This window comes from Scyliorhinus canicula, chromosome 1, assembly GCF_902713615.1.
Source record: "Scyliorhinus canicula chromosome 1, sScyCan1.1, whole genome shotgun sequence".
Lineage (NCBI taxonomy): Eukaryota > Metazoa > Chordata > Chondrichthyes > Carcharhiniformes > Scyliorhinidae > Scyliorhinus > Scyliorhinus canicula.
In genome coordinates, this window is record NC_052146.1 from 67502474 (window position 1) to 67515239 (window position 12766).

The following is a 12766-nucleotide window of genomic DNA, read 5'->3' on the forward strand; positions in this document are numbered from 1 at the left end:
AAGGTGGTGCATAGATTGTAACGCGGTCAAATTGGATTGCTGATGACCAGCGTGTCAGTCCTAAAGTGGGAAAGGGTAGAGATCCAAAGTGTTGCCTCAGGGTATCCAGAAGAGAAATGTGATAGTGCTAGGGGATTCTATAATTAGGAGGATAGGTAGAGTCCGCAGCACCCACAATTGGGAGTACTGAAAGGTGTTTTACCTACCCAGTGCCAGGATAAGGGATAGTTTGAGGCGGTTGGAAAGGAATTTGGAAAGAGTCAGGAAAAATCCACTTGTTGTAGCCCATGTCACAACAAGTTAGGAACAAGAAAGAGGTCCAGTTGAAGCCCTATCAGGAATTAGAAGCTAAATTAAAAAACAGGACCTCGAGGTTAATGATCTCTAGATTACTGCCTGTTTCTTGTGCAAACTGGCATAGAGAAAAATAGATAAGAAGAATTAACACATGGCGAAAAGACTGGTTTGGAAAAGATGGTTGTTTTTCATGGGAAACTGGCACCAGTACTGGAACAGAAGTAGCTGCACTAATGGAACCAACTTCACCTTAAATGGAATGTGACGAGTGTCCCAGTGGAAAGGCTAAATATGCAGTATGATCCAAACAATATACAAGCTTGGGCTGATTGTTGGTAGATAACATTGGCACCACACCAGTGCCAGCAATGACCAAGTGAGAATCTAACCATTTTACCTTGACATTCAATGGCATTACCATCGCCGAATCCCCCACTATCACCATCCTGGAGGTTACCATTGATGAGAAAGTGAACTGGACCAGCCATATAAATATTGTAGCTACAAGAACAGATCAGAAGCTGGGAATTGTGACATGGGTAACTCGTCCCAAAGCCTGTCACCATCTGCAAGACACAGATGGTGTCAGGAGCGTAATGGAATACTCTCCACTTGCTTGAATAAGTGCAGATCAATAACACTTAAGAAGCTCTACACCATCCAGGACAAAGCAGCTCTGCTTGATTGGCACCCCATTCACCAAAAAAAACATTCACTCCCTCCACCACTGACGCACAGTGGCAACAGAATGTACTATCTACAAGACGCACTTCAGCAATTCACCAAGACTCCTTCCAATCTCCAGACATCTACTACCTAGAAGAACATGGGCAGCTGATACATGGAAACACCACCACCTGCAAATTTCCATCTGAGCCACATGGCATCCTGACATGGAAATATATCACTGTTCCTTCACTGTGATTAGATCAAAATCTTGGAACTCCCTCCTTAACAGTATTGTGGGTCTTCCCATAACATGTTGACAGCAGCAAGAAAGCAGATCACCACCACCTTCTCAAGGACGGCAGAGGGCAGCACCGTGGCACAGTGGTTAGCACTGTTGCCTCACAGTGCCAGGGACCCGGTTTTATTCCCACCTCGGGTGATTGGCTGTGTGGAGTTGCGCATTCTCCCCGTGTCTGCGTGGGTTTCCTCCAGGTGCTCCAGTTTCCTCCCACCGTCCAAAGATATTCAGGTTAGGTGGATTTGCTGTGATAAATTGCCCCTTAGTGTCAAAAGATATGCAGGTTAGGTGGGGTTACTGGGGTAGGGTGGGGGAGTGGGTCTAGGTAGAGTGCTCTTTCAGAGGGTTGGTGTAGACTCGATGGGCTGAATGGCCTCCTTCAACACTATAGGGATTCTATGGACTAGGTATGGGCAATAAATGTTGGCCTAGCCAGTGTTTTGAACAAATATATATATAAAAAATATAGAGCTGTCTAAGGCTTTAAATTGCTAAAATGTACAGAAGGAAGAAGAAACAAAACAATCCTAAAAAGCAGAGCAAAGGACGGCTAGCCTAAAGAAGGACATAAATTATAGTGAATAAATAGTTATAGAACAGGAGCGTAAAAAGATGGTTTAAAATAAAATAAGAGGAACTGCTATTAAGGATGAGTCCAAGGGGCTGTACAGTAATGTACAGAGTATCCAGAATAAAGAGGGGGAAATGGATGCAATAATACGATGCATTGAAGCACTGAAGCACATATAGTTGGGATTACAGAGACATGGCTGCAGAAAAATCATGACTGGGAATTAAACAGTATTGGCTATAACATATTTAAAAAGGTAGAGTGGGGAAAAGTAAAGATGGAGTAGCCATATTCATTTATCACAACGGTAGGAGAAGAAAATGACAGCTATTGTAATGAACAGATTCCATGTTGATAGAAATAAAATAATGAAGATCAGTCACATTAATAATCCACATAATGGTGGAAGAGAGATGAAGGAGGAAATATGCAGAAAAAAAAAATAAAGAAAGAGCATAGAAGTATAATTTGGTGGGGTATCAAAACCTCCAAAATTACTTGCCAGACGTAATAGGTAATGGGGATATGGGAATGGAGTTTCTACAATTTGTACAGGACTCCTTCTTGAGCCAATATGCAAGAAACCCTACAAGGAAGGATGAGTTATTGGATCAAGCAACGGGAATTTCCCAGAATGGAAACAAAAAGAAATAGGGGAGTATTTAGGCAAAAGTGACCATAAAATAATAGGCTTTAAGATAATGATTACAAAGGACGCAAGTATGATGGAAACCAGAACAATACAGGTAGGTTGGAGAAAAGTCAATTTTATGGGGCTGAGAATAGAGCTTTGGAAGATAAAACAATTAAAAATATTAACAAGCAGTGATGTAGTGCAGCAATGGAAAAGTAAATTCTGCTAAAAGCCCAAGAACAGACTGAGACATGTGAAATGAAATGAAATGAAAATCACTTATTGTCACAAGTAGGCTTCAAATGAAGTTACTGTGAAAAGCCCCTAGTTACCATATTCCGGCACCTGTTCAGGGAGGCTGGTACGGGAATTGAACCGTGCTGCTGGCCTGCCTTGGTCTGTTTTCAAAGCCAGCTGTTTAGCCCTGTGCTAAACCAAAGATATAAGGATGTGATGAATGTAGGAATTTCAGATATATTGTATTATATGTATTTCGTGCAGTAAGGGTTAAAAGCCTGGGATAGTGTGTGTATGATTGCTGCAGTAGTGTTTATTAAATCTTGCTTTGTAAAACAGCTTGGATTTTTAGGAGCCAGAGGTGTAAATAAAGCATCGTAAAAGCATGGCTAATGGATTATTTTGTATATTAAGAGGGTTCCCTATAATGAGCTCTACGACTTATTTAAATATGCTTGCGCCGTATTCTCCAGAGGCCCGGGAACTAACAGCCTGGCCAGCGAATCCTGGATGAGGCGCCATTTAATACTGGTCCACACAAACGTGGATCAGGCCTAACGACACCTGGGGGATCTTCCAGGCCTTTCGAGACCCCTGGGTGGTTGACAACAGGGAAGAGTGGTCCCCGACTCTCCCTCTGGCATCCGGGCATCAAGGTGCCTAGGTGGCATAGCTAAGCTAGCAGCGGCACTGCCAGGGTGTCCATCTGGCAGTGCCAAGGATCTGCACCTGAGGGGGGCCATTCTTATGAAAGGAGGGATGAAAGTAGTATGAAGGTTGAGAGGCTGAAGGGTGGGTATGAAGGGGCCTAATAAAGGTTGGAGAGTTGAAGAGTGGAGTCCCGAAAGGAGGGGGTGCTGGGGAGACCTGAAAAGTGGGGACCCATAGCAGAGTGTTCCTCACTTGGGGGGAGTGTGGGGTAATGCCCAAGTGTGCAGAGGGTGACATTGCCCATGGGAGGGGGATGTGAGAACCCTCAAGCCAACTTGCAGATTGGGGCACCCTCTCAAAATGGCGCCCTGACCTTGGAGGAGCCAGTCTGGCCGGCGAGTTCAGCTCCCAGTGATAAAAACATTTCTAAGTGTGGGCTTGACCAGGAAGAAACTCCTAAGCACCAGAATAATGACTATGTGTGGTTGATTAATGGTGTGGATCTCACCCAAAAAGCCAACGAGAAACACCCTGCCAAACTCATGCAAAATGACACTTAGAAACATTTTGGTTGAATTGCACCCATTTTGTTCAGTGTAGTTCATGGGAGGAGCCAAGGCCTGAAGCAGTCAGATGTTGAGGGATCAGTTTAGATTGAGATGTGAACCGAAGTCAAGCATCTGCTCTCAATACAGTTCAGTCAAAGATCTGTCTGTAGACAGATAAATTTTAGTTGGGAGCTGGAAGTCAAGCTATGAAGGCAGCTTCTGAATACTTCAGCTGGAGATCCTGCATTGTTCTGACAGGGTCAGGTCTCTTCCTTTAAAGCAATGCCAAAAGATCCCTCTTTCACAGTGGAATATTCATGACATATTTGTACAGCAAGTATTCCTGAGTGCTAACTGTATTTAAAAGTGGATTGGGATCGGAGATGGTTTTGCTGTTTGAGTGAAAGTAAAGTTAGCAGTTAAGGGTCATTGTGTCACTGTATTGATTAGCATTGTTTAAGGGGTAATTGTAAACTATGTTTCTTGTGTGATGTTAAAGATATATTAATACCGTGTTAGTAATAAAGTTTGTTTTAATATACCATATCCCGGTTTTGCGTGAAGTCATTCCTGGAAGAGGTATCCTTTCTCATAGTCTGAAATTATTAAAATAAAATATTGGGATTTCTGTCCAGTATCCTAGTCATTGTTTGGGTGTAGTCCAGGATTGTAATAGGGAAAAAGTGAGGATAAGGGAAAAGTTGTACACTAAATACATGGACTGTAGAGGAGAGGAAGGACGTTAAAAGAAAACAATGTAGAAGGCAAAGGGGAATTATGAAATTATACAAGAACTTAAGAACTGGGAGCAGGAGTAGGCCATCTGGTCCATCAAGCCTACTCCGCCATTCAATGAGATCATGGCTGATCATTTGTGGACTCAGCTCCACTTTTCCACCGTAACCCTTTGTTCCTTTATTCTTCAAAAAACTATCTATCTTTATCTTGAAAACATTTAATGAAGGAGCCTTAACTGCTTCACTGGGCAGGGAATTCCATAGATTCACAAGCCTTTGGGTGAAGAAGTTCCTCCCAAGCTGTCCTAAATCTACTTCCCCTTATTTTGAGGCTATGCCGCCTAGTTCTGCTTTCACCCTCCTGTGGAAACAACCTCCCCACATCTATCCTATTTAGTCCCTTCATAATGTTATTTGTTTCTATATGATCCCCCGCATCCATCTAAATTCCAATGAGTACAGTCCCAGTCTACTCAACCTCTCCTTGTAATCCAACCCCCTCAACTCTGGGATTATCCCAGCGAATCTCCTCTGCACACCCTCCAGTGCCAGTACATCCTTTCTCAGGTAAGGAGACCAAAACTGAACACCATACTCCAGGTGTGGCCTCACCAACATCTTATACAGTTGCAGCTAACCTCCCTAGTGTTAAACTCCGTCCCTCTAGCAATGAAAGTCAAAAATCCATTTGCCTTCTTAATCGCCTGTTGCACCTGTAAACCAACTTTTTGTGACTCATGCACTAGCACACCCAGGTCCCTATGCACAGCAGTATGTTTTAATATTTTATCATTTAGATAATAATCCCTTTTGCTGTTGTTCCTACCAAACTGGATAACCTAATATTTGGCAGCATTGTATTCCATCTACGAGACCCTAGTCCATTCACATAAACTATCCAAATCCCTCTGCAGACTTCCAGTATCCTCTGCACTTTTTGCTTTACCACTCATCTTAGTGTCATCTGTAAACTTAGACACATTGCACTTGGTCCCCAACTCCAAATCATCTATGTAAATTGTCCTGAGGGACACCACTAGCTACTGATTGCCAACTAGAGAAACACCTATTAATCCCCACTCTTTGCTTTCTATTAATTAACCAATCCTCTATCCATGCTACTACTTTATCCTTAACGCTATGCATCCTTATTTTATGAAGCAATCTTTTGTGTGGCACCTTATCAAAAGTTTTCTGGAAATCCAGATATACCACATCCATTGGCTCCTCGTTATCTACTGCACTGGTAATGTCCTCGGAAAATTCTACTAAATTAGTTAGATACAACCTGCCCTTTATGAACCCATGCTGTGTCTGTCCAATGGGACAATTTCCATCCAGATGCCTCGCTATTTCTTCTTTGATGATAGATTCCAGCATCTTCCCTACTACCAAAGTTAAGCTAACTGGTCTATAATTACTGGCTTTCTGCCTACCTCCTTTTTTAAACAGTGGTGTCACATTTGCTATTTTCCAATCCGCCGGAACCACCCCAGAGTCTAGTGAATTTTGGTAAATTATCACGAGTGCATTTGCAATTTCTCTAGCCATCTCTTTTAGTACGCTGGGATGCATTCCATCAGGGCCAGGAGACTTGTCCCCATTAGCTTGCCCATCACTATCTCCTTAGTGATAACAATCGTCTCAAGGTCCTCACCTGTCATAGCCTTATTTCCAACAGTCACTGGCATGTTATTTGTGTCTTCCATTGTGAAGCCCGACGTAAAAAACCTGTTCAGTTCCTCAGCCATTTCTTCACCTCCCATTATTAAATCTCCCTTCTCATCCTCTAAAGGACCAATATTTACCTTAGCCAATCTTTTTTTGTTTTATATATTTGCAGAAACTTTTACTATCTGTTTTTATATTCTGAGCAAGTTTACTTTCATAATCAATCTTACTCTTCTTTATAGCTTTTTTTAGTAGTTTTCTATTGCCCACTAAAGATTTCCCAATCCGCTAGTCTCCCACTAATCTTTGCCACTTTGTATGCTTAATTAAATAATGAAAGAAGATAAAACAAAATAGTAAAACATTCCACAGGTGCCTAAATAAGAAAAGGAAAGTTGGGGTGCAAATGGGATACTAAGGGATGGACAGGATAAAATCACAGGCAGCAATATCTCCCAAATACTGTTTAAATAGCTGCAAGTAATAATCACTTTACTTGCTGCCAGTAAAATAAACCATATCAATGTTAGTCTCAAACTATTTGATCTTTGCTCTAAGCAAAAGAGAAACCACACACTGGATGAGACCGGGAACTGTGAGCAATGGTTGGGGGATTTGTGGCGGTTAGTGCTGTGGGGTGGGGTTGCTGTGGCTCCAGTTCATAACCTTCTGACTCAGATGAGCCACAGCTGACAACTAAATCAGAAGCGATTTCACCCACGTTTCCTTCTAAGGATTAATGTTCAGGACATTTGCTCAACATCTGATTATAAAGGTCACTGAATATTTCCCTTGCTTTGCAGCTCATTGCCTGAAGGGATCACAGACATAAGCTTAAAATAAAAACAAATTACTGCAGATACTGGAATCTGAAACAAAAATAGAAAATATTGGACAATATCAGCAGGTCTGACAGCATCTTGCGAGCTAATGTTTCAAGTCTGGATAACTCTTTGACAAAGATTTGACAAAGAGTTATCCAGACTCGAAATGTTTGCTCCCTTTTCTCCCCACAGATGCTGACAGACATAAGCTTGCTTGTTGGTACCCTCTGGCACTGTGCTCTGCAGCCACATTCTGCAAGTCACAGGAGATAACTTAAGATCCTCTGTGTACACAGGTCCAAAATTTGCTGTGGGGTGAAGTTACTCAAGGTAGAAAAATCTTGAAATGAAAATCGCTATTTTGTCACAAGTCGGCTTCAAATGAAGTTACTGTGAAAAGCCCCTAGTCGCCACATTCCGGCACCTGTTCAGGGAGGCTGGTAAAGGGAATTGAACCGTGCTGCTGGCCTGCTTTCAAAGCCAGCGATTTAGCACTGTGCTAAACCAGCCCCTGACCAGTTCAGATTGGATGCACCCGGTCACTGAGGGAATAGTGGGTGGAGCAGAGGCTCAGGCCAAACACCTTAGATATGGGAGTCATCCCAGAGGACTAGAAGATCGCACCCCCAAAAAGGAGGGGGAATAAAGATGACAATTACAGGCCAATCCGCTTAACGCCAATGGGAAACAATTAACTAGGATATTGAGTACTTGAAAATTGCTTGAAACAAGTAGGCTTCAAATTAAGTTGCTGTGAAAAGCCCTGAGTCGCCACATTCCGGCGCCTGTTCGGTGAGGCTGTTGCAGGAATTGAACCGCGCTGCTGGCCTGCCTTGGTCTGCTTGCAGCGATTTAGAATTGTGCTAAACAGCCCCTTGGAAATATATGTGACAACAAATCTATGCTGACTGTAATTCATTTGGGGAAATTGTGTTTGACTAACTTGACTGAGTTTTTTGAACTAAATAACAGATGGGGGTTGATGAAGGTAGTGTAGTTGATATTGTGTATGTGGACATTCAAAAGGTGTTTTATAAAATATCGCAAAATAGGTGTTTTAGCAAAACTTGAAGCCTTTTGGACCAAGAAAGCTGTGGCAGTTTGGGTACAAAACTGATCGAACAGCAGGCAGAGAGTAGAATTGAATGATTATTGTGGGACGTATAGTGGCCTTCCCCCAAAGGTTAATGACAGGACTTTTGAGATAGCATTTTTTGAGGCTATGATCCCAGAAAAAGAAAAGAGGGCACAAAAGTAGTTTAGAGGATCCAGATATCAATGCGTTTTTCTCACCCAATTTGCCTACGCCTTCCTAACTCTCTTCTAGTCCACTCCTTCAACCTGCCCCAGCTGTACAGAGAAGAGCGTGTGAAAGCGCCCTAATATGACCGGACAGTCGGATCTCTAGAAAGCGTGGCCCTGTGAAAATCAGGCGGTCAGATTTATTCCACAAAGACTCGAGGCCAATGCTTGCAAGGCTCTCACAAATTCAATGCCAATGTGCAGAAAGTGTTTTCAGCCCAAATCACAGCCCAGCCGAGCCCCTTTTCACCCGCTTCTCCGACTGTCCGACAGAGCAGAGAGAAAACAAACATCAACTTTTATTCCCCGGGATCAAAATCAGTGGAAGCGCAGAGACTTTAACCCACTCGAAGCTCTGGTCCCAGGGCCATTTCCTGAAGAAGAGTCCTTGCTGGCAACAACCATCTGCATTCGTATAGCGACTTCAGCCCAATGAAGCATTCCCCAGGCGTGAGGACTCATTAGTGCGCAATCATTTTTAAAAAATCACTGTTGGTTTTGGAAAATCGACTCAGCGCAAAACAAAATTCAAATTATTCAAACATGGAAAAGTGATACTTTTTCATTAATCCAGATCTGCTTTCTACACAGAGGTTACACGCTCCCTATTAAAGACGAATTGGCTCCATTTACATATATTTTTGTAAACCGGCAGAAAACGCCCTTTTCAAACTATCGGGAACAATCTGCAATAATCCTTACTTTAAACCTTTGCGCCCTCACCTCCGCTCATCCCTCACACCAGCTGGGGACTGACTGACAGCACTCAGCAGGGGCTGTTGCCTAGCAACTGGACCACGCCGGAAGGCCCGGCTTCCCTGATTGACAGGTCCAGTCCCGGTTGCCTGGCGACAGGAGGACGCCGGAAGCAGAGGGCGGGAATTTTAGCGCCTTGAGAAGCGCGGGGGATGGGGAGCATCACACAGCAGGGCACAGGGCTCTATCCAATTGCTTCCATCCCCCTGCTCTTATCCCATTAGCCCTGCAATTTAACCCCCCCCACCCCTGCTTTTTAACCATATGTCTCTAAGTCCCTTTGTAAGGTTACTGTAGAATCTACTTCCACCCCCCTTCCGCAATAAAAATATAATTCTTCTTAACCCCTGGGTCGCTTTTGCTAATTATCTTAAATCTGTATTGAAAACAGAAAATGCTAAGCAGGTTAGGCGAGAGGAACAGTTAGCGTTTCAAGTCAATAACCTCTGATCAGGGTTCCTGCCCTATAGATTTAAGATAATTTTAGAAAATGCTGGATTGAGCAGAAGGTCAGGCAGCATTAGAACCCCCCCCCCCCCCCCGCCCATCGAAGGTTACCGACCTGAAACGTTAAACTCTGTTACTGTCGCATGATGTGGTCAGTGTTTCTAGCGTTTTCTGTTTTTATTGAAGATTTCCAGCATCCGCAGTAATTTGCTTTTGTACTTTAAATCTGTGAGGGTTACCAACCTTCCTGCCGATTAAATTGTTTTTCTTTATTTGCACCATCAAAACCATTCAATTTTGAACAGCGCTAGTAAATACCCCTTCGACATTCTCTTGTTGAAGTTGGACAATCCTAGACTCCCTAAACACTGCACCGATCGGAAATTCCGCAACCCTGGTAGTATTCTACCAAATATTCATTGCTCATTCTCTAAAGCCTTAACCTCCTATAAGGTGCAACAATCAGAATTGGACGGCACAATATAACTGAGGCCCAACTAGTGATTTAAAGGCAATATCCCCCATCTTTTGTGTCAAAATAGTCAGCATGGATTCCAAAAGCCATGCTTAGCTTACCTGATAAATTTATCTGGAAAGGTAACAGAAAGAGTAGATAAGGGTTATTCAGTAGATGCAATATACTTAGATTTTGTTTGCCAGACTCACTACAAAAGTTCGGGCTTGTGGAGTCAGGGGACAAGTAGCTGAATGGACAGCAAATTGGCTAAAACCAGAAAGTGGAGAGTAGGGGCAAAGGATAGTTATTCAGATTGGGGGATGAAAGAAACTGGCATTTCATCAAGGTCAGTGTTGGAACAATGGCGATTCAATATTTACATTAATGATTTGAACTTAGGAAATAGTAACTCAATATCAAAACTTGAGTTCCAAAGGATTTGAAATTTTAACCCTGTTTCTCTATCCACAGATGCTGACTGAGATGCAACTACTGTTGAGTTTTTACAGCACTTTCTGAAGTTGATACCAAACTGGGGCTGTAGATAACACTGAGAAAAAATGCAATATAATACAAGAAAAATCAAAAATTTGTAGAGTGGACAGTTAAGTGGCAAAGTAACTTTAAAATAGATAAATGTGAGGAGATACATTTTAGTTAGAAGTAACAGAAACATGAGGCGGAATTTATTTTTCGTTTTGTAATTTTTTTTCCAATTAAGGAGCAATTTGGAGAGGAGCTTTGTGTTTATAGTAGAATGAGTAGGTGATAGTGAGTGTGCCTTTTGTTCTTCTTTGTTGGTTGATGAATGGGAGGATGGGGGTGGATATTTGGAGGGCCAGAAGACCTGGAAGTCCAGGGGGCGAGAGAGGCCAATGTCCTGGCCTTTGCCTCCCTGCTCCCTGCCCGGAGACAGATTTTGCTGGAGTGGAGGGACCCAGAGCCACCGAAACCAGGGGTGTGGGTGAGTGACCTGGCGGAGTTCCAAGGCTGGAGAAAATCAAGTTCGTCTTGAGAGGGTCGGCTGATATGTTTGCCCTGAGATGGTAGCCGTTCATTAACTTCTTCAAGGAGAATTAAGGTGTCACCAGGACGATGGAGGGGGGAAAGGGGGTAAAGGGTAAAAACGGGGAAGGCAGAATGGGAGGAGGGGAATGGCAGGAGGGTTGGGGTGTTGGTTAGCTAGTTATTTACGATGATGTTCCTGTTTGTCCTTACTCATGTTGTTGTATTTACTGTTTATACAAATGCCTGAATAAAAATATTTTAAAAAAAAAGATCCTGGATTCTAACCCAACTATTTGCATTTGTTAAAACTGTGAAGAAACATTACAGCATCACAGGTGTGATAACACTGACCAGTAGACACCTTTTATATTAAAACACGTTTTAATTTCAGTACAGAATTAAACACATTAGCAACAAATACATAGCTTTACAGTTAACAGGTACAACATCTAAACGTAACCATATTGTGATCCAGAAGAACTAACTAGAGAAGAGGGTAAACAATTAGGTGTCAGTGAACCTTCAACAATAACACCAGGCCCCACGTCTCAGCTTCAACATACTAAAGTGTTAAAAATACCACCTCCTAATTACCCTGGCTATACTAACTTTGACCAATGACAGATCTAGCTATCTAAAACTGGAGATCCATGAATTGATGTTTGGCATCAGCAGCAGCATTAATGCATGCCATCACAATCTGTAAGCTTGTAGTTTAGCCAATCCCTTATTCCTCCATCATTAAAGTGGGAACTCAATGCTGGTTGAATATGGCATAAGGGAGAAGTTGTCAGGATCATATACAGTTTATTTTAGAATGAGGCACCATGACCATGAATCTACACCACAGCGCTACCTACATGCAAAGCATCAAAGCAACAGGCACAGACAGAACAAAGAGCTCCATAATGATTGCAGAAAGAGAATAACTAAGGAAAAGGTAGAGCAAATCAAAGATGTACAAGGTCATTTTGGGGTTAGTTCAGAAGATGTGGGCTGTGAGCACTTTGCCTCTGTCATCAGTAAGGAGCGAGATGGTTCAGACATTCTAGTTAAAGAGAAGACGTACGATATATTAGATACAATAAGCATAGTGAGAGAGGAAGCTCTGGAGGGACCGGCATCATTGAAGGTAGATAAATCACCAGGGACAGGTGGATTGTATCCCAGGTTGTTGAATCAAGCCAGGGATTAAAAAATGGAAAATGGATTTTAAAATTTCCAATCTTCACTAGATTCAGGTGAGGTACAAAGAATTGGAGATCGGTGAATGTTGCACAATTATTTAAAAAGGGCGCACGATGAGTCTGGACGGGGGATATGGATAGTATATACCAGAGGTGGAGGGAAGTGGGACTGGCCAAGGTGAGGGATCTGTATTTGGAGGAAGGGTTTGTCAGTCAGGAGGAGCTAAGGGAGAGGGTAGAGCTGCCGAGGGGGATTGAGTTCAGGTAGCTGCAGGTTAGGGACTTTGCGCGAAAGGTCTGGAAGGGGTTCCCTATGTTGCCGGGATATATCCTGCTGGAGCGACCGCTGCTTCCAGATGTGGTTGGGGAGGGAAGACTTGGGTATATATACAAGTGGCTGGGGGGGGGGGGGGGGGGGGGGGGGGCAGGAGGCGAGAGGGTGGTGAAGATCAAGGAGAACTGAGAAGGGGCA

General features: G+C 43.0%; 1 protein-coding gene across 1 annotated transcript in view; it reads right to left on the reverse strand.

Moving 5' to 3' along the window:
- si:ch211-102c2.8 overlaps positions 1 to 12766 on the reverse strand; it is a 114904-nt gene that overhangs the window by 92697 nt on the left and 9441 nt on the right. Inside the window, exon 2 of the mRNA XM_038793481.1 lies at positions 10219 to 10231. Within this exon, the coding sequence (XP_038649409.1) occupies positions 10219 to 10231 (13 nt within the window). The remainder of the gene's footprint in view (positions 1 to 10218; positions 10232 to 12766) is intronic.